We start from the raw sequence: 26,696 nt of genomic DNA on the forward strand, positions 1-26,696 counted from the left end.
AGTTGTACCTAATAAAGCGTCTAATATTTAATATGTATAACTGTAGATTACTTATTCCCCCAGTGATAGATTTCCAACTTATATAATGTTAATGTATTATGCAACAGTCTCATTCTCTCTCATGAATAGGATAAATGAATGTTAAGTTTGTTTATTATTTCTGCCAGGATAAAATTACATTGTGTTTACAGACAAGTGGCTAAAAGCTTTGCAAAAATATGAATTCATAATTTCATAACATTAAAACCACAATCTCACTCTAGAAATTTACATTTTATGTCCGAGACACTTTGTATATAAAGAGCTGTACAACAGAAGTAAAGTACCTTTTCAAAATATTGCGATGGAAACATATAAAAATTTGTACAAATAATATAAGAAATCTTAGCTGTACAATAAATAAAACAATAGTTCTCTATTGTCTGTTGTTAAGGGAACAGTCACTGCAGTCTAAAAGAATCATCCTCTCAATGTTTATAACACCAAAAATAAATCACCCAAAACTCTGCATGCACACGCTCACACACTCACTCTGACTGACACGCATACACGCGCGCGCACACACACACACAAGAGGTATTAGACATGAAAAGTTTCTGAACACCATCCTTCTGGGTCAAAATATCTTTCATACTTTATGATATTACAAATACCTCGTCAGGACCCTTAATTTTTGAGGCTCTTTAACTGTCCTGGTAGGGCTCAGTAGGTCAGATTAGCATCCGGTAAAATATTATTCATTTAAATCTTAATTTTGAGCAACAATGTGGAAAAAAGGAAGTCACTTCTGTAAGAATACAGTAGAAGGGTTGCGGATTGCAAAAGCATAAGGCCTTGACCACCAGATGTGCAATGGAGATCACATTTCATTCATGTGACGGCACACAAGAGGAATTTGAAACATAAAAACAAGGGAGGAAATCCTATCAGCAAATTTTCCATGAACAAAGATTAGCTGAAATGGCTTTGCTCAGTATTAGAACAGGCAAAGGTTTAAAAGCTAAAGAGACTAAAAGTACTGCTAAGGAAAAGCAACACAAGGGTGAACAGTGCCAAGATTGGTAAGACGCTCTGTTTATCAGAAGCATAGAAATCAATAAATCACACAGGAAATAAACGGAATAGAATCAGACATCTGAATCAGTTGCTTTCTTTGAATGCAGCAGCCAAGCTAATGTTAACGGCAGCCGTGGACAAATGGTCGTATTTGTACACATAGGGACAGCGAGAGCGAAGGCCCGGACTGCAGTGCTCGCGCAGACAGTGGTGATGCCATGCGCTGAACAGAAGAAAAAGGAAATCACAGAGGAGAAAATAAAGTGACGTGTTGGTGGTGAGACAGGAACAGCAGATGACAGAGATGTGATCACAGTAGTTCGGCCCATTCCGAGAATGAGAGAGACCCACAAGAAAAAGGGCAGAAACAACATACAGAAACATTACTTTTTTTCTTTTTTTTTTCTCCATAAAAGGCTTTTCAGTTGTTTTTACTGATTAATAATAACAATATAATTACAAATATTGTCATTATTTTATTTATTATAAAAATAACGTTCTGATTGTGCCCATTCCATCACAGACTAAACAATATTATTTAAATATAACAGGTGCGTTACTGACCACGGGCCAGATATTTGGACATATGAACATCTTCAAAGTGTAACAGGTATAATAAATGGGCACCTTCCCTCTGAACCAGAACAGTATCTGATTCTGAAGTTCTATATGGTGAATAATAAATGATAAAATCACAAGCTTCACACATATTAGCAAACCAGACCATTCATATAACAGGCAAAAACTTTTGTAGCAGGAAAACACTCACAAACAAACTCGTTTTTTCATCACTTATCCCGCCCCACATGGTTTGACCAAATATGACACAGCATTCATTCAGTTGATTTCATGCACAGCATCCTCCTGACACTCGCTACACTAAAAATCCAATAGTGTAAAATGAAGAAGGCTCAGAATAAAAAACAAAACAATGCACAGGTCGGCTCCAAACGATCAGTTAGTTTCCATGCTCACTAAACTACACCCTCCAAAAAAGGGGGATCCGCAGCATGCCAGCGGTCCAGTCTAGGATACATACTCCTCAGACTTCCAGAAGTGTCCGGGGTGCGAGAGCCGGCGATTGAGCTTCGGCAGCTTCTCTAGTAAGTCTGTCAGCTGAGTGAATGTAGGTCTGTCCTCAACTTTAAAGGACCAGCAGGCGGACAGGATCTCCTACAGTGGGAGTACAATGACCATATAATATTATGCATCATATAAATATATATTACATGGGCGTGCGACCCATATAAACTGTGAATGCTCTGCATACCCAAGCCATTCATGGACTCTCTAATTAACATTAACACTATAAATTACTATAAATTCCCTTGTTGGACATGTATCATAAAGCGTACATGCTAAAATGTTGGCAATACTCTCCGTCATTTATTTATTAGCAGAACAACGGTAATTTTCTTCAAATCTGCCAGTTACGGAGGGTTTCGGGTAACCGGATCCACAGCAGCTTTGGCGCCTACGCTCTGTTGTTATGTATCGCTCTCATTGGTTTGCTGTCATTTGGGGGATTTCATGCGCAGAATCACTCACCCAAGAGGAAAAATGTGCAGTTGCTGCCAGATCTCGATCAACGGAAATAACATTGTGTTTGATATGAAGGTAATATGATGCCATAAAGAATCGCATGCGCAGGGTAAGATTTGTGTAAGTGCACATAAGCATATTGCAAGCGTAAATAAAATTTGCATGTGCAAGAATTCAATCCAATAACGTTAACACCAGCTCGAAATTCAGTATTAACTCATTGTCAGCCTAATGGTAATCAGCTTATTAAGCAATCATGATTAGTTTATTTATTTAACATTTATGTGTGCATTAAAAGTACAATTTTGGCAACGAAAACGATGCTGAGCCAAATGAAGAAAAAAGTTCGGAGGACTGGTGTGTTTACTGAACCAATCAGATAATAGTAGAGACGCTCATTTGATTGGCTACATGAAGAAGGTGGACCCGCACTCCTCTTCACGCTTTCAAAACTCAATGAGTGAGAGAATCGTGCCAAAACTGTAAGCGCAGCTAAAATAATGACGCAACTGTACAAATCGGCGATTTACACCTTTACAAATCTTCTCTTGCACATGGAAATTGAATTTACGCTTGCAATCTTATGTACACTTACACAAATCTTACCCTGCGCATGCGATTCTTTATGGCATCATATTACCTTCACAGTTTGATACAAAACTAAATAGACTAAATCAAATGAAAAAAAGAGTCACAACTATAACAATTTTCATAGTAGGCTATTTCATTTTCTCCATAAGGAAATTGATTTTTTAACTATCTGAGGCTGTAAATCAATAGTCTATGCATTTGTTAAAGTCATCTATTTGCATTTTTTCAACTTATTTAAAAAAAATACTTATTTTATTTGACTTATATTGCATTTATAACAGGCTACTCATATTTATTATATTATACTTATTTTCAATTCTTAATAATAATAAAAAAAACTTCTGGCATACATTTATTTATCATCTCTGATTTAGATGTGCATCTTCAGCTGATGTGCAGTGCCGTTTAAAGGTGCAGTTTGTAGTTTCTGTAACATTAGTGCCACCTAGCGGAATTACAAAAATACAGCATATTTTGTCCCTTTCGCGCGTCGCGCCTGACTCAACTACTTTTACGGGTGCTTGTGAAGGCATCAACAGGTAAATGTATGCTTCTTTCAATAAAAGGTCAAACATATTAGGAATACTTTAGCTGTGTTGCTATGCATCATGAAAGTAAGCAACTGAGCAGCTAACACTCTGTCTAGATCGAACGCGAGCGTCTCGCTTATTATAACCCATTATAAACCCATGATCCAATGGATCTAGACCAGATGCATTTTTTTTTTAAAAAGCGCCACCCAACATGCCCGGTTAAAAAAGGTCACCGCTCGCCACTGATATAATATTATATCATTTTAAATGTACTGAGGCTGGACTCACCGTAACCTCCTTGCCCAGGCTTGTACCCTTCTGGGCCAGTAACGTTCTGAGGCCTTCTCCACTTCCCAGCTGATAGATCAAAACTTCAGTTGGTTGGTTGATGATGGGCCAGTCTTTGGCCTGAAGTTCAAACCAGATAGTGCTAAAAAAGACACATTCACAGTCAACTGATCAACTCCATTGTTGGCCTGCAATATATTGTTTTTAAAATGCATTTAAAGTGATTGATCAATCAGAAAAAGTATAGTATTGTCTTGTGAGAAAAAAGTAAGCAGAAATGAAACATTTACACCCAAACCAAGTGTTTGCATTATAGGCACATTAGGTGATAACAAAGATGTGGTTTTTACCCAAAGGCATAAACATCAGCAGCTTTTGAAAAGGGCAAACAGTCTTCTTGGTTTCCTGGTCCCATCTTTTGCACGATCTCTGGAGCTAGGTAATAGATCCACCCCCGTGGCAGCTTCAGTTCATTTTCCCGCCTACACACAGACACACACATGCGTTAATGAAGCTCTCAACAAAATCATACTGTAAGATAAGATTATTAATTTGTTATAATACTGCAGTCATGACATGAACCCTTACCTGCCCTCTTGGACCACTCCAGACATCCCAAACAGGCCAAAATCTGTGATTACTACTTTGTTGGAATCGTAAAACACATTCTTGGACTTTAAATCTTTGTGCACAATTCCCTTTGCATGAAGGTAACCCATTCCCTGTAGAATGTAAAAAACAAGAAAAAAAACAAAAACAAAAAAAACAACGTTACAGCAAAGACAGTATAAGTTTATAACCATTGCACTCAATATGGCGGCAATAGAAATTGAAGTCCCTTCTTTCATTTTCTTTGGATAATAACATGCATTGATGAATCATTTAAAATAAAACCAAGAACATGTATTAGATGTTATGCTTCATACCTTTACAATTTCCTGAGCGATTTGTCTTATTTTGTTGATGTCAAGTTTAGAGTCCCTGACAACAGAGTACAGCGTCCGTCCTTTACAAAAGCTAAGGATAGATAAATAGATCAATCAAAATCCAAACACACATATGCTCCCATATTAAACATTCAAAACATATACACTAGCATTCAAAAGTTCATTTTTGAAGTATCTTATGCTCACCATGATGCATTGCAACAATACAGTAGAAACAGTAATATTGTGATAATATTATAACAATTTTAAATAACTGTTTAAAAAAATGTCAAATTAATTCCTGTGCTGGCAAAGCTTCTCCAGTCTTTTGTTTCACATGATCCTTCAGAAATCATTCTAAATATATGCTGATTTGGTGCTCAAAGAAACATGTTGAAAACATAATTTTTCCCACAATATTTTTGTGCTTTGTGTTCGAATATAAAGTTCGAAACAGCATTATTTGAGACAGAAATCTTTTGTAACATTATATGTCTTTACAGTAACTTTTGGTCGATTTAAAGGTGGAGTCAGTAGTTTTTGAAATATGCTGTTTGGAAGTTAGTCCGGCGACACAACAACAAACGTGTAGCCAATCAGCATTAGGGGGCGTATGACGGTGGATGAGAGAGAACGAGCAAGAGGGAGATTTGAAGAAAGACTGCAGAAAAAAAGATGAGACATTACAAAAGAGAAAAGCTCAGAAGAAATCACTGGAAAATAAAGGGTTATGTCTGGACAAGAGCTTTAGGACCCGTGTTAATATTAGAAACGCTGTCCAGCGCTGGAGAGAGCAAAGTGGGAAGGCCCGAAAACAGACGCGGAGGTTGCTTTGATTCGGGTCCACACGTGAGTAACACTGGGTTTGAGTGTCATTGTGTGTTTGGAGCTGCTGTTGGCAACAAACAACCAACTCTAATTATTATTGTGTACTGTACATTTATTTTTTGTGGCTCCTTGTCATTCGTTCATCATCTACGCTTTATTTTTCATGAAGCACTATTTTGTTGCCCTTCTGCTATGATAAACAAACATCCTCTCTTGGATTCTGTGCGTAACGGAGGACAGCTAGCGTGAGTCTCGCTGACGACTGCTAGTGAATGCGGTGTTTAGAGTCATTGTTAGTTCACTCGACTCGCTTGCAGGGGGATCGGGGTTCGAGACCGACTCGGAGCAGGGCTGTTAGGATTGGATTGTATGTTTTGGAGGCGGAGCAATGAAGACGGGGTGTGTTTGTTTGGGTTGATTTCAAATATCAACATTGGCCAACAGCATATTTCAAAAACAACTTACCCCATCTTTAATGCACCTTTGCTTTAATTTCTTCTTCAGAAAAAAACAACACTTTTGAATGTCAGTGTACATGAACGACACAACATTAAGAGAGAGCAGAAAGAGATGAACCTGGTGATAATGGCCAGATGGGGCGGGTTCATGCAGGCCCCCATGAACAGCACGACATTCTCGTGTCGCGTTTGCCGGTAGTTCATCACCTCCTTCTTGAACAGCTTCAGGTGCTCCTGATTGTTACCGTCAATCTCCAACAGTCGAACGGCCACCTCTCCGTGCCAGCGGCCCCTGCACACCTTCCCCCAGCGGCCTTTACCGATCAGCTCTCCCAGCTCCAGCTGCTCAAACGGCACATCCCACTCCCGCAGGTCAACGCTAGTCTGGCTGGCCTTGCGGCTTATGTGGTCCTTCCAGTAGCCCCTGCAGTTGGGCAGGTCATCCACTTCATCACCTTCACTTTCATCGTCCGATCCCTCCTGATCCTGACCGTCATCCCCTTGCTGTTCCTCATCCTGAATAAGAAGAATAGGTTTTGAGTTTACACAATTGAAAATGCAGATGTAAGCTAAAAAGTTTAAGTACTGTCTCTTTAGTGTCCAGGGTCACTACACGTAAACCATTGACCGCAAAAAAAGCATGTGACCACCACTATAAACTGGAAACTATGCCCACAAACACTTTCAGTTCCTGATAGCTCTATGGGGGGAAGGTGTTTCTTGCAAACTCACCACAGTTTCCCTCTGGCCTGTTGATGTCTGCTTAACATTGCCCTCCAACTGGTCTGTTTCTCTGCATGGGAGAGAAGACACGCTAGACTCAACACATTTAAACATTTTGCAGTATATAAATACTATGCATGATCTCGATCATTTACAAGGGATAGTTCACCTGAAAATATAAATTCTGTTATTTACTCACGTTTTTCTGAACCCATGTGACTTTCTAATGTGGGTCACAAATAAAGGAAACATTGATGTCAACTGTTTTGTCTCTGACGTCAAAACCTCATGTGAAACATTTGAATTAAATGATATTTGAGACAGCAATATTTTAGTAGTATTATATACTATTATTATTTTCAGTTTGAATTATTAGTAATTTTATGTGCTTTTGTCATTTTTATTAGTCATTTTATATGTGTATGTAACTTTAATGTCTTTTATTTCAGTTTTATTAATTTTAGTACTTCAACTTCTTTTATTTCAGTTAGTTGCCAAGGCAACATTTATAATTTTCATATTTCATATTTTGTGTTATTTCAGCTTAATTTCAATTATAGCGAAAACAAACAAACATTTTTAGTAGTTTAAGTTTCCGTTTAAAAACTTGTTTAAAAACAGTGTTTCAGCATATAATTACTAAACTTTTAGCTTTTTCTCATTCAAAGGTATCAAATGACTTCAGAAGACATGTTATGTTATGACATGTTACATCTTTTATGGTGCTTTTTTGGTGCTTGGCATCTAATTTTGTGTTCCACGGAAGAAAGCCAATCTTACAGATTGGGATCAACATGTAGCTTCTGAATGAACTTCAATGAAGCATGCATAATAAGTTTCAACTTGCAGGGGAAGTTCAGTGCTGCTACACTGGTTCCGTGTGAACTTAGTGAACTTAATGATTAATTTGTGATGAAGCAATAACCAAAAATGTGTGCAGTCACTGCTATAGTTCAGGAATACGGACAGAAATTAAAATGAGGAACCAAAACCAATGACACTTACATTTAACTGGTCTGGGATCAAAACACTTTTAGAAATACTGAAAAAACAGAAATTGAGAAGTCTTGCCTTACCCAGTGTTGCAACTGCCATCTGGATGCGTGGAACTGGATACGTCTGTGAGGGGAAAAAAGGGATTCTGAGTGTGTGATTACATGAGCAGTGTAAGTGTACGTCAGAAAGCAGAAGTTCACCTTCAACATTATACACCAATGTTGCTATTAAACGTTCAGATTCCACTTCCCCAAGTAATTTTGTAACAGTTGTGCTGCTTGATATTCTTTGTGGAAACTGACATTTATTTTTTCAAAAGAACAACATTTGATTGAAATAGAATTCTTTTGTAATTTTATAAATGTCTTTGCAGTCACTTTTGATACATTTAATGTATGAAGGTAAAACAGTAGCAAAACTCGAGAGCTTGCTAATTTGAATGTGAGAACTTGTAAAATTAATATTTGTATTTGTAAGTTGAAATTTATACTTGCAGCTCTGATGTGAAAAGCTGCATCTATCGATTTGCACACACAGACAATACTCAGAACACCTGTGTTTTGAATTCGAAGTTGCAGATTAATAGTTACAAATGTGTAAAGTGTCATTTACATAAACAAAATGACAGGCACAATTGTGTACTACACATTTATCTTTGTGCTTTAGTTCAGTTTCGTTGTACAACCACAAGTCGGCACTCACAACCTCTCATATCTGGCAGTACAACTTCAAATCCTAGCGCTTTGACTTTAGCTACTCTTTTTGCGATATGCCTGTAGCAAAACTCACTCGTGCACTTGTAAATGCAGACTTGAGAGAGCAGAGTCGGGGGCGGGGCTGGGGTCGGAATGAAGTCATTTTATTGGTCGATGCCTCACCAATGAACAACGCCAGCCACAATGCAAACATTTGTATGCATATGTATCAGCTATTTTTTAAAACGCTTGGAAAATATTTTTTATGAAATATCATTAGTTTTACTGGAATAGTTTTACAGAATATGAACGCAACACGTTTAATTGAGACAGTGGTATTAAAAGACCAAACAGGAAACACCATAAAGCATAGCCTATACAGAAAAAAATTGAGCACAGAATATGAACGCAACGCGTTTAATTGTACGTTTTCCTCGAAACCCAAGAAAACGCTTAATGAGGCTTAATGGACCAACAGTTATAAAATAAAAATTAAAAACAATAAAAAAAACACATAATTTGTTACTTTATTAATAAAACATAGGCAGCAAGTTTATTTGCACTGAACACACATTTGCTTATATATATATATATATATATATATATATATGAAGAGTTCAGATGCTCGTATATTTAAATTCAATAATTTCACTTAAATGGCAGTGAAGATTACCTATTAATTATCATTTAAGTGAAATTACTGAACTTAAATAAACAAGCTTGATAAAAATGATCATTCTATACGAAAATTTCAAATGGCATTTAGAGGCTTTTGCATCTGAACTCTTCATATATATATATATATATATATATATATATATATATATATATATATATATATAGGCTATATATATATATATATATATATATATATATATATATATAGGCTATATATATATATATATATATATATATATATATATATATATATATATATATATAGCCTATATATATATATATATATATATATATATATATAGGCTATATATATATATATATATATATATATATATATATATATATATATATATATATATATATATAGCCTATATATATATATATATATATATATATATATATATATATATATATATATATATATATATATATATATGTGCCAATTCCATTGCAATATGAAAATGCACCTAAATTATCTGATAAGAATGTAAAATGTATACCTTAATATGCAATGTAAGTCGCTTTGGAAAAATGTAAATGTTTTAAATATTCACCCTAGCCTAACTGTTGGACACACAAAAACAAACAAAACATAAATAAATTATATATATATATATATACGTACGTGTGTGTGTGTGTGTGTGTGTCTTTTACAGTCTATGGTATATATACCATATATATATAGGGCATATATATATATGGCATACGTCATATGTTTTACGTCATATTCTGTGCTCATCTGCTTTTCTGTAGTATGCATTAGCATTGTGTCTACTGAGTTTGATAATTTCGTTTATTTATTTTAATATCAGTCTAATGCATTAAGCCATGTTAGTGTTTCAGTGCACGCGGGTTTCGTGACATCATCGAACTCCCATTTCATTGGCTAGGTGCCAACCAATAAAACGGCTCCTTTGACCCCCCTCCTCCCGCCCCCCTTTCTCTCTCACCGCCTCTGAGTTTCAAGTGCACAAGTTAGTTTTGCACCTGATATATCGCGAAAAGAGTAGCAAAAGTCAAGGCGCGAAATTTGAAATTGCAGTGACAGATTTGAGAAGCTGCAAGTGCCTAATTGAGGAAGTACCGCGAATGTGAATGTAAGATTAAACGCAAAATATATATTACAAGTTTGTGTCTGTCGTTGTAGTTCTGTGAATGGCATTTTACACATTTGTGTCTACTTGTCTGCAGCTTCAGATTCAGAATACAGGTTTGTGACTATTGTTTGCGAGTGCAAATTTCAACATTCAACTTCAGATTTTTATTTTACAGGTTTTCACATTGGAGCTGTGAGTGTAAATGTTCATGTACAAGTACGAATATTTATTGTACAAGTTCTCAAATTCACATTTACATGCTCTCGAGTTTTGCTACTGTTTTACCTTCATATTAATGTGTCATAGGGATTAAGGTTAGGGATTTGAGCAATAGCAATAGTTTTTAACATTTAGCGTGTTAACAACTTTAATATAAATATAAACTATACACTAGAATAATATGCGTTTCAGATTCTCAACGCATGTACACAGAGAGCTGAAAATGCAAAATACTACCAAAAAATAAAGCAATTCCTACAGATAACCCCTAGGAGGCAGCACATCACAGTCTAAACACTGATAGCAACACTGGCCCTGTCCCAAATGGCACACTTCATGTGCACTTGCGATCTTGTGGACTTACAAAGGACACAAGACCGTAGGGTGTCCCATTTGTCATATTAGGTTTCAGAAGGGTGCTCATGTCTCAAAAAGTCAGTGAAAACTCAACAAGGAACTCAGACATCACACCTGAAGGGTAAATAACAAGAGTTTTATGGTGTGGATGAACTCACCAGGGAAGACAAACTGCGGTCTATGCTGAAAGTAGCAGGCAGCTAATGAATGGGACAAACAGACAGATGTCCGCAAGGAAAAGAGAAAGACCCAGTTAAACAACTAGCGTGTTATGCATCAGCAAGAATTCCTTAGTAATGAACATTAAGGGCAGATATTAGTAGGTTAGTATACATTCATCCAAGAGGTTAATTCTGAGCACTGGAGGACAGACAGACAACGAAGAAGTGCCTGCTGTGCTTCAAAAAGAAAGTCCTTCTTGTCGTGTCGAATTTGAAAAGGTTTTAGACGCGGAGGGTAAATGAGATTCCGTGATATCTGTGTAAACGAGACTGACCTGGGAAGTGAAAGCGACTGTCAACGTGACCCTTAGGGGAGGGGTTGGGTGGCGGGGTGGCGCTCGGGGGGTTGCTCTGACTGGACGGGGCAGGTGAGGAGGGGGTGGAGGAGGTGGTGGAGGAGGGGTTACTACTGGAGTCCAGGTGACTCAGGGATGGAGGGTGGTCCTGAAGGGAAAACCAATCTTAGAAAACATTCTCCAGAAACAAGGTGTAAAAATGGATGTTTGAAACAGTTATGGCATATTATGAAATAGAAGTCGCATGCTAAGTCACTAGCATGACCAATCTGAATTGACAATTTTTAATAAATAAATAAAAATTATCTTAAATGATTTTAAATGATCATTACATTTATATACTTCTTATTAATTCTTATTGAAGTATTTAAAAAAATGACACTTCAACTTTAAGAGACTTACAGCACCACTGAGTCAGCACATAGAAGGAGTTAGCATAATGAGAATATCAACTTCCTGGTTTGTGTGGTTTGCTACATGCCTTTTTGTTTATTGCCTTCGGCAATGTTCCGTACTGCTGCGACTCTGCCGGTCGCTCCACCTGGTTGTTGATACCTGATGGTACTGATTCTGTTCTTCTGATTCTGTTGTTTGGAACTGAAAGAACAGGACAGAACTTTAGATCATCTGCAGCACAAATCTGTCTGAATATATATTACAACTTTTACAAAATCTTACGTTGTGCAAATGAAATCCTGCACTTAGGGGCCTCTTTAGTACATTTGTTGTGGCACTTCACCCTAAAAGAGATGGAAGCAAACATTAGCAGGGAGAAAGTCAGATGTGGTTTTCTGAAATGTTTCTTGCCTTCACTTACTTGCAATGTTTGCATTTAACACCGAACATCATGTTCTTCTTGCACACCTGGCACGTCTGAGACAACCAGGACTTGGTGGAAAACCTGAGGAGGCACAATAAGAAAGCCAATTTCAGTTGTGCTGGAAGTTGAAAGACAAATTAGTACATAATAATGAAAACAGGAAAAGGTTCAGTGGTCATTACCTGTGTGTGACATCCAGACCGATATCCTTCCTCATGATTAACGGAGAGCTTCCGTGGGTTGCAACGTTATCTAGATGATGTTAAAGAAACACGGATTGGACTCAAAATGAATTAAAGTTTAAGTTTAGTGTTAGCACGCTGCTAAGCTAATGTTGTGATACTCAAATAAGCATACATACACTACAAATCTCAAAAGGAAGCATAGCATTGCTGTCTTTGGATCAGCCTTCATGATGGAAACACATTTGTGATTCCTTAAAATGCTGTCTAGGTACACAGCTAACACAGCTAGTCTTTTACTAGGGCCAAATAAGAAAACGTACTTCTTATACCCGCAGGATCTCCCAGGTGACTGGGTGTATTTGGTAGGATGCAGGGGGAGCGGGCAGACAGCAGTGGTGACCGTGAGGGTGAGTCTTCCCAGCCATTTCCTCCACCGTTTACCTGCACGTTCAGAAGCGGCTTATTCTTCTTCCCGCTCCTGCAGGTTGAGGGACACAAAACTACATTTAATATATGGGTAGTTGACATCAAAAGTAACTATTATGCTATTTTAAAGGTTCCTCCTACATCATGCATCCAAGGTCAAAAAACCCTTTAATTTTCTCATAATATACACTGGAGCATCACCTCTTTTTTTCACAGTGTCTGAAATGGTTCAATCAAGGATTCGGTCTCTAAACCCCTCCTTTCCGAGAGCGTACTCTGCTCTGATTGGTCAGATAGTCCAGTTTGTTGTGATTGGCCTACTGCTTACAGCGCGTGTTGGAAACAAAACGCCCATTACCATATCTGTATTTCAGCTCCGGAGGCTTCCTCAGCACTTGATACACAGTGATACGAACAATAACGATGGTGCCGGTTTTACTGACTCTTTAAATCTTCATCCTTTTGAAATACATGCTGTTTTCTGTGCTGCCAAAGCCAGTTCACTTTGCATCTTCTCGACATGTCGACAACACGACCCAAACTCTTCCAGGCCTCAGCTACAACTACAGTGTTTGATGGCGGGTAAAATTAAACTTTGTTCACCAGCAGCCAATGAAGACCATAGGCTGGCATTATGCAAATTTGTTACAAACCTATGTAGGTTAGTGCAGGAAGTAAGGCTGGAATTACAGACGACTCGTTTCATGCAGTTCAGAATCGATTCTTTCTATTGAGAGACAATAATTCCATTTGTTGTGCACTTTGATTTTTGCAGATCTTTTTTAAACGTAATCATTAAACAATTAATAATTAAAATAATAAATAACTTGAATAATTATATATGTGACTTTAGTTTCATTAATAAAAAATAATAAAATTGCTAAAAATTAATAATAAAATAAAATATTTTGCATTTTGAACAAAAATTTTAACATAAAAAAATAATTTGTTACACTGCAGAAACATTTAAAATGAACTATTGTGACAATTTACAATTTAACCTGAAATCATTAAAGGGCACCTATTATGCAAAATTCACTTTTACATGGTGTTTGAACATAAACGTGTTTGTTGGCAGTGTGTGTACACAACCATCCTATAATGATAAAAATCCACCCAGTGCTTTTTTTTAAATCCCCAAAAATCATAAGCAGTGTCTCAGAAGAAGCCGTTTGCAGTTTCTATGCAATGTGACGTACTTTTGCACAAGCCCCGCCCACGACTGTTGATGGACACTGCAGTTTTAGCATAGACCCGCCCTGAGTGAGCTAAACACAGTCTGCTATTGTTTTGACGTCGGAGCAGCTGTAGACAAGAATGTCTCCTAAGCGATTGAGGTGTTTTGTTATAAGATGTAAGAATGAACATAGCAGTCATCATTTACTCTTGTTGTTACTCGTGGATGGGTCTGTACCAACTTTTCGTGATCCAGCTTATAGTCTCCGGTGCGTTACTTGTCACGACAGTAATGAAAGGGAGAGCGCACACTTTATTACAGTTCATCGGAGTTGTTTTACGGATATAAAGTCTACCAGTTTATTAAGCACCCCTGAAAAGGTGAGTATATATTTGTTTACTATTAGTTGTAACAAGTGTTTTGTGTAATTCACTGTGTATGTTGATGATAATGAAAGGGATAGAGAGAGTGTATGGATAGACTTTAATGTGCACTTCTTATACTGTGTTTATTCAGCTCTTATGGTGATTTTCAGGAGTAAAACTGACACTTCATCTTTTGTGTGATGTACAATAAACTTCATTAAACTCATCAGTATATTTTTGGCCATCATTCAGGTGTGGTCCGCTACAGCAGGCTTGTATTAATAGTGGATAAAAGCAGATGACAAATAAGTTATAACAGTAATTAAACTAAACTATACTTGTTCTATCTCCATACAGCATATATTATCTGGCTCTGTGGGCATCATTGTCCGACTCCGGGTCGAAATGAACACTGCTACTGAGAGTTCCTGTTTTGAGATGAGATTGTCCTGCCAGCGTGAGCTGGTGAGGTTCTGTCCCCTGTGTCGGCAGCAGCAGCTCATTTGCATTTAAAGGGATACACACTAAAATGGTACATTTTTCTCAGCCCCAAAAAAATGACCATTTAAACATGCTGTAAAAAATATTTGAGCTAAAACTTCACATACACACTCTGGGGACATTATTTTACATCTGTGAAAAGAGGCGTAATAGGTCCAATTTAAGACTGTTATTTACCCTAACCTGTTTCACTGGAATTATTACAATGCAACCAAATAGAATTCCCAGAAAGCTTACATAATGACTCACTCTGTACCTCCTCCCAGCTAGAAATCTTTCTATATAACTTTAAATAAAAACACATCTGCAACTTGGCCAGCACAAATATTAAAAGAATGTTGTACAAATGCAGGCATGCAGCTTCACATGCAGGGAGTTGCGGTGGACTTCAGTTCACACACAGATTCTGAGGAGGAGCTCCAAAAGAAGACATTTACTGGCTCAGAGAGAGAGGAGAAGAGCGGGAATGATCAAGCGCAGGACGCCAGCGAGTCTGAGAAGGGGTCTGACCTCGGCCTTGTGCTAACGGGAAACACTGGTGCTACGTGAAGGGGCGGAAGGAGGGGGAGTGTTGAACTATTCCACCCCCGTCCAAAACCTGCTTGGACCTTGGCCATCAGTGATCTCAGATGACACAGCAGTCCGCTCCCACAGACCCAACACACACGGGGCAGGGCGACATTGCATGGTACACATATGAACTATGAAGCATGAACTAAAATATAATGAAGGACATTTTGTCTAAGAAGGATTTCTACATTTATGCTGCAGGGCAAAATATCATTCCAAATTTTTGGAGTTGAGGCAACATGTTATGTGAAGCGAATGTTGTGCAACATATAACTGAAAATCCTCTGGATTTTTTAAAGAGACATAGATGCAATGTAACAAAGATTTCTGTGCTTTTGTGGAACACAAATGGTCAATTTTTTAGAATTTATCCAGGCCACTCATGTCAGTGTAATGAAGAACGGGGTTGTCCAATAAAGAACCATAAAAGTATCATAAAAGTGGTCCATATGACGTTATTTTAAGCTATGTTCCAAGCTTTCTAAACTCCATAAGATAGCTTTATGCAAACCATCCTTTAAGTTGTTATTCACTGGCAATTTGGACAGATCTCACCGATTCAATGAATAAGTCACAGCCCACTGAATGTAAATTATAAATCTCATTCTGTTCCTTTATGGCTTTATCATATGGCTTTAGAAGACAGGAATAATGTACACAAATCATCTGTATCTGACATTTGATGGTGCTTTTGCATAATTTTCTAAGCTCGAAAGCTCCAGTGCCCATTCGTTGTAAGTGCACGGAAAAGGGCAACCAGCACTGAGGAAACAAAGTCAGACAGGTTTTGAGGAAACAAAGTCAGACAGGTTTGGAGCAACATGAGGGTGACTAAACAATGACAGAATATTCATTATGTGTGGAATGGAGTCTGGAAATTCACAGTTACATCAAGATTAAAAGTTAACACATGTCAGCATATATTTCTGTGTAGTTTCATGTTACTGTTAGCCCTGTGACTAATGCTTTAGACTTTATCTTTAAATAGTCACACCCTTCAGATGAATATATTCCACTCCCATCACCTCCTCAGTGCATTACTTCATGAATGTACAATGAGGTAAAGTGTTTCTGACATCATTATAGAACCACATTATAGAATTAGGCTGTATCAGAAATGGGGAAAAAAATCAATAGATGATGCAGGCTAAAGTCCAAATGGATGCATTTTTGTTACAGACAGCAGTGAAAGTGCCATCAAATGGATGTAAATGGATCTACACTACCATTCAAAAGTTTGCGGTCAGTAAGATTTTTCTTAAATTAATTGCTTTTATTCAGCAAGGATGCATTAAATTGATCAAAAGTGACAGTAGAGATATTTGATAAGGTTTAAAAAGATTTCTATTTCTATTTCTAACTTTAAATTAATCAAATAATCCTGAGAAAATGTACTGTAGGGTATGGTAAGAGACTTCTTTCAAAAACGTTTACAGACCCCAAACCTTTGAATAGTGGTGTATTTGAAAACTGCATTGTGATTGGTCAATTTATTTATTTTTTTCCCATGTTTTATAATCATTTATAGCCACACACACAGTGACTGTGTGATTTCTGATTTCTGTGTGTAGCTGACTGACAACTGATAGGCCTGGACATTTCAGGGCATTTCATTTACACAGAACCAGTGCCAGCACTTGGACTTCCTTCTGCAATTTCAGAAATGCAAATCTAGTTTGCATTCAAATAATATGCAGGTGTCAAATAGCAAATGTTGCTCTAATCTAGACAATCACTTTTAAAGACACCTTAAAGTCCAGAAGCACACTCACACAAATCCTGTCATACTTAACAATACTTTACCACTTATTCATCAAAATAAACCCTCTCAAAGCAAACTTTGAGAAGAGATCATCATGCCATGGAGCAATACATTGATAAATGAAATATTAATGAGTGCTGAACTTACTTGTTGGGTGTAGGGTCATCTATCCGGTTGGCCAGTTGGCTCTGGCTCTTGCTGCGTGTGAGGGTGATGCTGGGAAAGAGGTTTAGAAGCTTGCGGGAGGGGGGTGGTGGAGTTCGTGGGGGCTTCAGCTTGCCGGACTTTTTGGGTGGTGGGGTGGCTGGAGGGGTGGACAGCAGCCGGGAGGTGCAGTGGTTCAGCTGCGGGGAGGACGAGAAGGGGTCCGTCAGCACATCACAGCGAGTGTGGACAATTGTAGGGAAGTCCGTTGAGGGTAGGGCAGACACGGAGACGCAGGAACGAGGGGCAGGCAAAGCAGAAGAAGGGGGCCAGATGATTGGGTTGGGACTGTAAGACTGAGGTGCACGCATAGAACAAGACAGCGGGTCAGCAGATGTACTGTCACGTTTAGTGGGTTCTGCAATCCACGGGATGCCCTCTTTCCTGAGAAGTCCTCCTGTTAAAACGCAAAAAGCGAGAGACTTTAGGACAAATTCAGGAACAGGTGGATGATCAATACAGGGCAGCAGACCTTGACTAAAAGTGGTATTTTAGTATTATTTATAACAATTATGGCATTTATTAATAATTTGAATTATCTTTTATTTTTATATTTTGAGATTCCATTTTTGTTAAAATGTTAGTAATTGTGTTATGTGCTTTTGTCATTATTATTATTACATATTTAGCTTTAATTTAAATTTAATACATTTTTATTTACGTTTTTAGTTATTTTAGTACTTCAACTTTTCCATGTAATATTTATAATTTATTTCATCTTTATTTCAATTGACAAAGAAATAAATAATTATTTTATAGATTTTTAGTTAATAATAAAAAATATTTATTTATTTAATAATAATAGCACTGGGTCATAATAATAACAATGGGTTATAGTTATTAATAACACTGGGTCATAAATTAAAAGTTTTGCTTTCAATCTTGCTAACATTGGCGATAGTCCGAAAATTTTTGTGTGCTTCCATATGAGATTTTGTCAAATATCATCTCAACATGCGCATCTCATGCGCATCTCATCAACATCTATCTGAATATGTTATTAAATGTAATTTATTTATGTGATGGCAAAGCTGAATTTTCAGCATCATTACTCCAGTCTTCAGTGTCACATGATCCTTTGCAAATCATTCTATTATACTGATTTGCTGCTCAAGAAACATTTCTTATTATTGTCAATGTTAAAAACAGTTGTAATGCTGCTTCATTTTTTTTTTTTAAAGCAGTGATGATTTTTGTCAGGATTCTTTGATGAATAGAAAGTTTTAAATAACAGCATTTATTTGAAATAGAGATCATTTGTAACATTATTAATGTCTTTACTGTCACTTTTAATCAATTTAATGCACCCTTATAATTTAAAAGTATAATTTTTAAAAGTATAATTTAAAAGAGGAAGGAGTCAGCAGTGACCTGTGTCAGTAGCGCTCTTGAGACAGGAGAGGGCAGCGGTGATGCGGGAACACTCCTCACTGCTAGAGCCCAGTCTTTTCATGGTGTCTTCCACCTGGGCACTGGACATTTGCAGCAGAGCATCCAGGGACAGCTTCGCAGGGACTGCCTGGAAGACAGAATAAAACGATGATCATTGCATATAGTCAGAAATGGACACAGATAATTAACTGTACATTATTCTTGTAAACTGATATTTATTCAGTAAACAGCACCAGATATTACTTCTTGACTCAATATTGTCTTATTTGACCAGTCTTTGGTATTTCTGTGCAAACTGTTGTGGCTCTAGTAAACAGACAGAATGCACTCTATATAGTAATAGAGAAAGATTAGGTGATAAAGCCCCCTACAATCCCCTCGCTGCCACTAAGACTGCTGGCATCGCATGGCACCACATTGAGCCAATGTCCAGATACCCAGCACAGTCCAGTTTTCTTTCACTGTCCACCATCTCTGTTACATTCCTCCACCCTACAACATTCCTGAGCTCTTTGGCGTCTCCCTGCCGTATTTCAATTCTCACCCAACACACACACGCTTACTCAAACGCATGACTGAGAAGCTGCCCAGCAACAGTTGTCGCTGTGGTCAGTGTGGTCTCCATGGTAAATTAACAGATAACAGGACGCATGAGATAGGGCTAGGTTCAAAATATAGATTTCTCAAATTTAATTGATACTCATTTTAAAGAGCTGAAATCGATTCTTAATTTCAGTTGATGAATGAAAGAAGCTTTGTAGCGTACCTCCCATCCAATAAATTTTGTTATCTCTGATATGAAACCAAATCTCAGCTTTCAATTTGTCAATTTTATTTGACGAAATTCAAACAATAAATAAAGATACAGAAATCCACATCATGTCTCATGTAACCGCTCATCCCCTGAAAGACGTTAATAAAACAGCTCGTAAACAATGTCACGTAATATTACATTTACCTCAGAAAAGCCATTCAAAACTTGTTAGTCAGCTAGAAAAATGAGCCCTATAGAGGAGCATTTTGCTAAATGTATGCATTATATTGCAAATTCATTGTATTTTCACTTAACCTGTTCTTCAATATTGAATATATTTTTGAATAAATCAGTCAAGTTTTTCATGACAGCCACCATTTAAATGTTTATATTTTAAAAAAGTAGAATTGAGTAGAAACATAAATATTTCATTTTTTTTTTTTTGCAATTTAAATGCAAGTAGCTTAAAAATACAGTGCCTTGAGAAAGTATTCAAATGCCTTAATTTTTCCCATTTTATGTTGCTGCCTTGTTCAACTACTTTAAATTAGTTTTTTCCCACATTAATCTACACACCATACATCATATGACAAAGCAAAAACAGTTTTGTGATAACTTTGCAAATTTATAAAAAAAAAAAACAAAAAAACAGAAATAAAAACATTGCATAAGTATTCATACCCTTTTCTGGGTCTGGGACACTTGAAATGTAGCTCAGGAGCATTCCAATTTCACTTGTGGATGTTACTACACTTTGAGTTGAGTTAACCTGGGGCAAATTCAATTGAATGGGTATGATTTGGAAAGGCACACACCTCTCGATGAAAGTTCTGACAGCTGAAAATGCATATCAGAGCAAAAACCAAGACATGTTGAAGCTTCACATAAGCATGCAGCCTCCATAATCCTTAATGGAAGATGTTTGGAACAACCAGGACTCTTCCTAGAGCAGGCCTTCTAGCCAAACTGAGCAATCGATAAAGAAGGTCCTTGGTTAGAGTGATAACCAAGAAGCTGATGGTCACTTTGATTATGCTCCATATGGAGATGGGAGAAACTTACAGAAGGACGAACATCACTGCAACACTCAACCGATCTGGGCTTTATGGCAGAGTAGCCAGACTCAAGCCTCACCTCAGTGAAGACACATGAAAACCCATTTGGAAATAGCAAAAAAGCACCTAAAAGGACTCTCTCAGACTGAAAGAAACAAGATTCTCTGGTCTGATGAACCTCAGGTCCAAGCATCATGTATGGAGGAAACCAAGCACTGCTCATCCAGTATAAAATGTTTGAGCAGGGATTAGTCTGGGTTCATTCTGGCACAGATGAACCCAATGTGCTTCATGTACTTTGTCACTGCTATGCTGTGATAAACTTCATCAAGATCTTTAAAGTCCTCACAATTTTTCCTACATTACTGTAAGAAATTATAGTCTGAAGACCCAGCTTTCACTCCAAGATATGTATTAGAATATGCTCCTTCCCTAAAAAGAGCTTAATTATCAGAGAGACAATTCATCCTAATCTCAGTAATATGTAAATAGTACCACTGGAGTGATACTATATCACTTATAGCGTGGGAGTGGCCATCAAGAACCATCCTGTGTTAAAAAAGGATGCATGAATATGACTATCAGGGATTTCAAACAATCTTATCACCTTAACATTTGGGTGTTCCCATCTGAAAGAATGTCAAAGATGTGGGAACGGAAGGCTATCACTTTCATTGTTATCCTCAATTTACATTTAAGACAAAGCTTAATTTATATGTTGAGCTGGAAGACGAATGTAATACAGTATAAAATGTTAGAGCAGAGATTATTTGTGATTCATTTTTGGATTCCAAAATGCTTTGTGCACTTTGTTACTGCTATGCTGCAATAAACTTCTTCATTGAAATCTTTAACGTCCTCAGATTTTTTTCATACAACAGCTATACATTTTTTTTGTGGGTCTGAGCAGTAAATCGGAATTGAGCACAGTAAGGCTTGCAGCGTGAATGTAGCCTCAGAGATCGCACTGCGCACAGAAACTTAATGCCGCACAGCGACTTCGAAGTAGCTTCGCTACTGAATTGCTACATTATATTTCTAAGCGACAAGGTGGTAACATCACTGGTTTTTAAGTAATTAAACTCACAGCAAAGTTTGCATTGAGAGAGATCCTGAAGAGACAGGTAATTCACACATGCATCTCTCATCTCTCTCGCGATAATTCATTCAAATAAATGCTATAGTTTATTAATTCAAATAAATGTAATATTATGCAGTACTTTATCTCTGCGTCTGATTCAAAGCTGGCAGAATGGTAGATCTAACGAGCTGTAACTGACAAAAATCTCTTTCAGTCAAATATTGCGCTGCAAACATCAGTAACAACTTCAAGTTGTCAATGCCATGGTATAACCAGGATAATCAACAGCTAGCTGTGCATTAAAACGAGTCGGGTGGTTCTTTGCCTCCATGTCGTGCATTAAAATCGATTAATGCACAGCTAGCCGTGGATTATCCCTTTCATAAACTATACTAAAAATAAATACACAAATACATCAATTATATATTGCTAAATATACATTGTTATTAAAATACAAACATTTTCTAAATATGTAGAGTTAAAAATAATAACAATTAAATGTAAAATAAAAGTGGCATTTCCTTCTTTACACATGTAATTGTGTTTGTATTACATCACAACATCAACAAGTGAAACTGCCTTCTAAATGGCACGCAGGGCACTCAGGGGAATGGGAATCTTCCAGCATCCTTATGGAGACTTCCTTTTTGAACAACAGCCAGAGATCTCTTCTCAAAAAATACTATCCACACATTTTCCTTACAGCTGGAAGAACAAGAGACCAATATTAACTTAAGCGGAGCCTAAATCAAACTCAAGTGCAATCTTTCCATAAACATAAATAAAAATGAATCTAATGGACAGATTATTGTTTATTTCTCTATTCTCACAACAGGGACATGTACATAATGAGAGTGTAAAATACACATCTTGGTTGATCTATACGGCTTGTATACATCCGAGTTAATAAGTACGTGAATTGCTGTGTTAAAAACAGACAAGCCGGGGCAGAGAGCAGGTGAAATGACACATACCGATACCGAGGTGATGTCTGAACATGCCTTTTACCTGAGTTTATGAGCTGACGTAACACAGGGAGTGATGCTTGAACATACACAGCATTTTATGCTAGTTTCCGTCCAAACAAACACACACAAACTCCCACCCACCACAATTCAAATCATCCAGGTAAACTCCCCCAACAAATAATTATTACGAATAAGTCGTTGACAGTGATGGTTACTGCTGGTCTGTTAGTAGAGTGAGACTACAATCAATCAGAAAAAGTGGCAAAATGTGTCCTCACAAACAAAATAAATAGATCAAAATCCCAAAGCCTCCCTCAAAAAGCCCTTCAGTGGAATTTCAACTTGATAAGTATCTCAAACAAATAGCAAATGAGGAACTTCCTCACAAGCTTGTGAGTTTGCAAGCCTCTTGACATAAGCCTGATGTGTTCAAACATAGCGTTAGTAGATATCTGCCGTTGCTAATTTCGTTTGCAGACTTTCTATGACCACAGAGGCTCTTGATACTCCACTTGCATGCAGGCAGGAAACCGACAAACATCAAAAACAAAACAGTCTTAAAATGAGACTCCAAAACATGAAGCAGTCAAGAATACTATACCACGAGATATTCTCCACTGAAGATGTCCTTTCCTAAATCTCATATCCCAGAAACACCAAATCAAAGTGTCTCCTCAGAAGTCAGTCACGCTGTGAGAGCTGCTCCCTTCCAACCCAAACTTCCCCTCCTACTCGCCCAGTCCCTCCTCCCTTTCCCCAACGTCCCTCCCCTCTATCCTTCCTGTGAACATGCCTGGGAAGTTTCTCCACAGCTCTGGACACTCCTCCTAAAAACACGTTCACCAACTGAGCCGTTCAGTTTCCTGTGTGCAGATTAACATCCCTTATCTCAACTAAGTATGGGTTGCAGTGGTCAACTAGTCGGCTCAGGGGCACTATGCAGCTAACTAACTGCATTATTTATTTATTTGGAAGGGGTATAGTGGTAGTCCAGAAGAAATACAACCAAAAACACTTTATGACAACTTTTGTGTATGACAAATTTGTATAATTTTCTTTCCCATGTAGTATAAATAAATAAATGCAACTAAATTTGACAGGTTTGACGTATCGTTTTCCATGCAGTTAAAGTGGTCAATTGAGCCACAGTGCCATAATTTAATAATCAAAAGACCAATTTCTCCCAGAAATAAAATAGTCCTGAAGAAAACCTCCGACCAAAGATATGAAAGACGATTTTTAACAACTTGTGTGTATGACAAATGAGTATATTTTTTAATCTGTCAATCAATCGATCAATCAAAAGTTCTAATTTAAATAGGACTAAATAAAATTTCAACTAAACTTGATAGCCACGCAATCAACCATGCAATTTTAGCTTTGAAATTAAGTTTTCCAAAGGGAAAGGTGGTCATTTCTGCCACAATGGCACAACTTAATTATCAAAAGATCAATTTCTACCAGAAATAAAATAAAATAGTACTGAAGAGAACATGCATGAAAAATTCACTTATTAACAACTTTAGTATGACAATAGTATAGCAAATAAATTGCAAAATAAACTGCAAATAAACTTGATAGCCAGAGTACCATGGACTTTTAGCTTTGACACAGGCAAAAGTGGAAAACTAATTATCAAAAGACAAATTTCTCTATAAAAACATAAGATAAAATAATAAATACAATAAAATAAAATGCCATGCTCTGAATAGTTTTGCATTTCTAAAATGCCACTTCAGGTTCATAATAGTTCAAATGTTCAAGACTCTGCATTCTGATCCATTCTGTTTCTCTTGTGTAAAGGCCCCCTTAGAAACGCTTCTGACTGGGGTCAGGTGAACTTGAAACCAGCCTAATTATACAAAGTTTCCTTAAAACGGATTATCTGACTAGTTGTTCAGGCAACCCACTGAATAGTTGATTTCAGAAATATGCAGTTTTGAACATCCTTGTCATCACCACAACCGCTAACTGAGCCGACATCACAAATTCCACATGTCCTTCAAAAAGAACCATTTATGATGCTATTAACTGAGCAGGATGTCTTTGTGACTGTGTGAAACTAAGATTAATGAGGGTTAGGCTGGCCTAAGTCGTTCTTTGACCTGTCACCATCCATTTTGTGCATGAGTGATCATCCTGGGCCAAAAGAGAGGCCACATTAGAGGAACAAAGAAGAGCAAGAAAGGGGGTACAGCAGAGGAAACAGAGGTTTGGGTGAGATTGCTTTTGTCACAGACTCTTTTTTCTTTCTATCTCTTTCTCTTTATCTTTGCCTTAAGGAAGGCCTGTAGTGGATCCACAGGATGTGACCCACAAAAAAGAAATATGACTCAGACAACCACTCCTGCCTGTGCCCTTTAGACTTACTCCATAACACACGTTGGCATGTTTTGGACTGCCTAAATTCAAACGCTCTAAACCCTGGTTAATTTAATATCAGCATTATATACCATAAGCAACTCACAGTCAGTCACCACTACAAAATATAGCAACAAGAAATAGAGAAACACAAAACTGAATGGTGCATCATGGTTGTTGCTCCACTCACTCACTGTTATTGAGCAATGGGAAATCCCATCAGACTGTGGCAGCTGGGAACATCAAGGAATGAGTCACAATATACAAAATAAAGTGTAGTGACGTCAACTCTCGGTTATTGCTCATTGACTCTCGCACACAACAGATGCGTATTAAGTGTTATTTTAGTATTACTATTATATTTTTTATTAATATTTTGAATGAGCTTTCATTTGCATATTTGTATATTTTTTATTTTATTCTTTAGTAACTTTGTTTTGTGCTTTTTTAAATATTACTAATTCAATTTTATTTTATGTCAGTTTTTTAACATTTATTTCCAGTGGTTAATTTTAGTGCTGCATCTAATATTTATATTAATAATTAAACTATTTCAGCTTTATACGAAACACTAAAAAGCACCGTATAAATAATTAGTTAAAAAAAGAAGAGTGACATTAGTTATAAAAAAAAGTGCTAGTATCATTAGCTTACAGATGCTATACATACTTGTGTGCTTTAATGCCTAATACTTGTAGGTCAACTGTAATTTCATATAGAGCATGATATCAGACGAAGCAGGTTGTGACATCATGACGTCAGTATGACTAAACATGCTCAGATATAAAGTATGATAACAGTTTTAACAACATATATGATTATAATCAGTCACAGTATGATGACACCCTAGATAGTTCTCCATTTCTAGTAACTGCAGTGTAAACAAATACTCACAAAGCAGTAACAATATCAAGGGTGTTTCCTAGCAGTTCTGTAGACGCACCAGGAACCACAAGCCACACATATGCAAAATATCTCCAATGAAACCCCTAAGCTGTCTAATCATGCAAATACAACCAAATTGGCCGTAGTCCCACCTTGATGGCCACACACTCTCACTGAGAGTCACTATCACTGCGGAGGTACCCTTTCAAAAGGTACACCTTTGGTAACTAAAGAGTGCAAATTAGTTCCGCAAAGGTACATATCTGTACCTTTTTAAAGGGTCCCGTCCCGGGTACCGCTTTTATACCATTTTTTTTCTGAGAGTGCAAGAGGAAAAGCATTCCTCTGCTCTTCCTGAGAAAGTTCTATCCCATTCTGTCCTCTCCGAGAGGGGCAGGCTGCCTATGGGTGTCCTGCCACATGCATGCATTCCTGCCCTGTGAATCACTCTCTAGCAGCCTGGTGTGATACAGCAAAGAACAAACTTATTGAGTTAGGGCAGTGATTAGGGCAACTTAACTCAAAATTGGGTCTCAGACCATAGGAATAAAATAGAATAATAAAACAAAATAAAAGTCAACATAACTGTATGTAACTGTAATTATATTCAAAGTAAATAAAAATATTTTCCAGACATTAAATGTATTTTCTTGCAAAAAGAATAAACAGTTTATGCTGACCACAAT

The 26,696-nt window shown here is 37.2% G+C and overlaps 1 protein-coding gene across 6 annotated transcripts in view; it reads right to left on the reverse strand.

The window, feature by feature from the left end:
- Window positions 1-135: 135 nt before the first annotated feature.
- Window positions 136-26,696, reverse strand: part of ksr1b (kinase suppressor of ras 1b) — a 42,941-nt gene continuing 16,380 nt past the window's right edge. For 3 of the 6 annotated variants that reach the window (XM_079885733.1, XM_079885736.1, XM_079885737.1), the window contains 18 exons: window positions 18,886-19,033; window positions 17,458-17,911; window positions 12,830-12,987; window positions 12,507-12,576; window positions 12,322-12,405; window positions 12,183-12,244; window positions 11,986-12,101; window positions 11,484-11,652; window positions 11,146-11,187; window positions 8,022-8,064; window positions 6,955-7,015; window positions 6,341-6,738; window positions 4,937-5,027; window positions 4,599-4,732; window positions 4,361-4,492; window positions 4,011-4,152; window positions 2,096-2,229; window positions 136-1,279 (listed from right to left, as the gene is read on the reverse strand). In XM_079885733.1, coding sequence (XP_079741859.1) covers window positions 1,141-1,279; window positions 2,096-2,229; window positions 4,011-4,152; window positions 4,361-4,492; window positions 4,599-4,732; window positions 4,937-5,027; window positions 6,341-6,738; window positions 6,955-7,015; window positions 8,022-8,064; window positions 11,146-11,187; window positions 11,484-11,652; window positions 11,986-12,101; window positions 12,183-12,244; window positions 12,322-12,405; window positions 12,507-12,576; window positions 12,830-12,987; window positions 17,458-17,911; window positions 18,886-19,033 — 2,577 coding nt within the window. In that variant the 3' untranslated portion in view covers window positions 136-1,140. Of the gene's footprint in view, window positions 1,280-2,095; window positions 2,230-4,010; window positions 4,153-4,360; window positions 4,493-4,598; window positions 4,733-4,936; window positions 5,028-6,340; window positions 6,739-6,954; window positions 7,016-8,021; window positions 8,065-11,145; window positions 11,188-11,483; window positions 11,653-11,985; window positions 12,102-12,182; window positions 12,245-12,321; window positions 12,406-12,506; window positions 12,577-12,829; window positions 12,988-17,457; window positions 17,912-18,885; window positions 19,034-23,365; window positions 23,515-26,696 lie in introns of those variants that run through there. The other 3 variants (XM_079885735.1, XM_079885738.1, XM_079885734.1) reach the window with 3 other exon arrangements.

Source organism: Squalius cephalus (genome assembly GCF_949319135.1).
Source record: "Squalius cephalus genome assembly, chromosome: 11".
In the NCBI taxonomy this organism is placed as follows: domain Eukaryota; kingdom Metazoa; phylum Chordata; class Actinopteri; order Cypriniformes; family Leuciscidae; genus Squalius; species Squalius cephalus.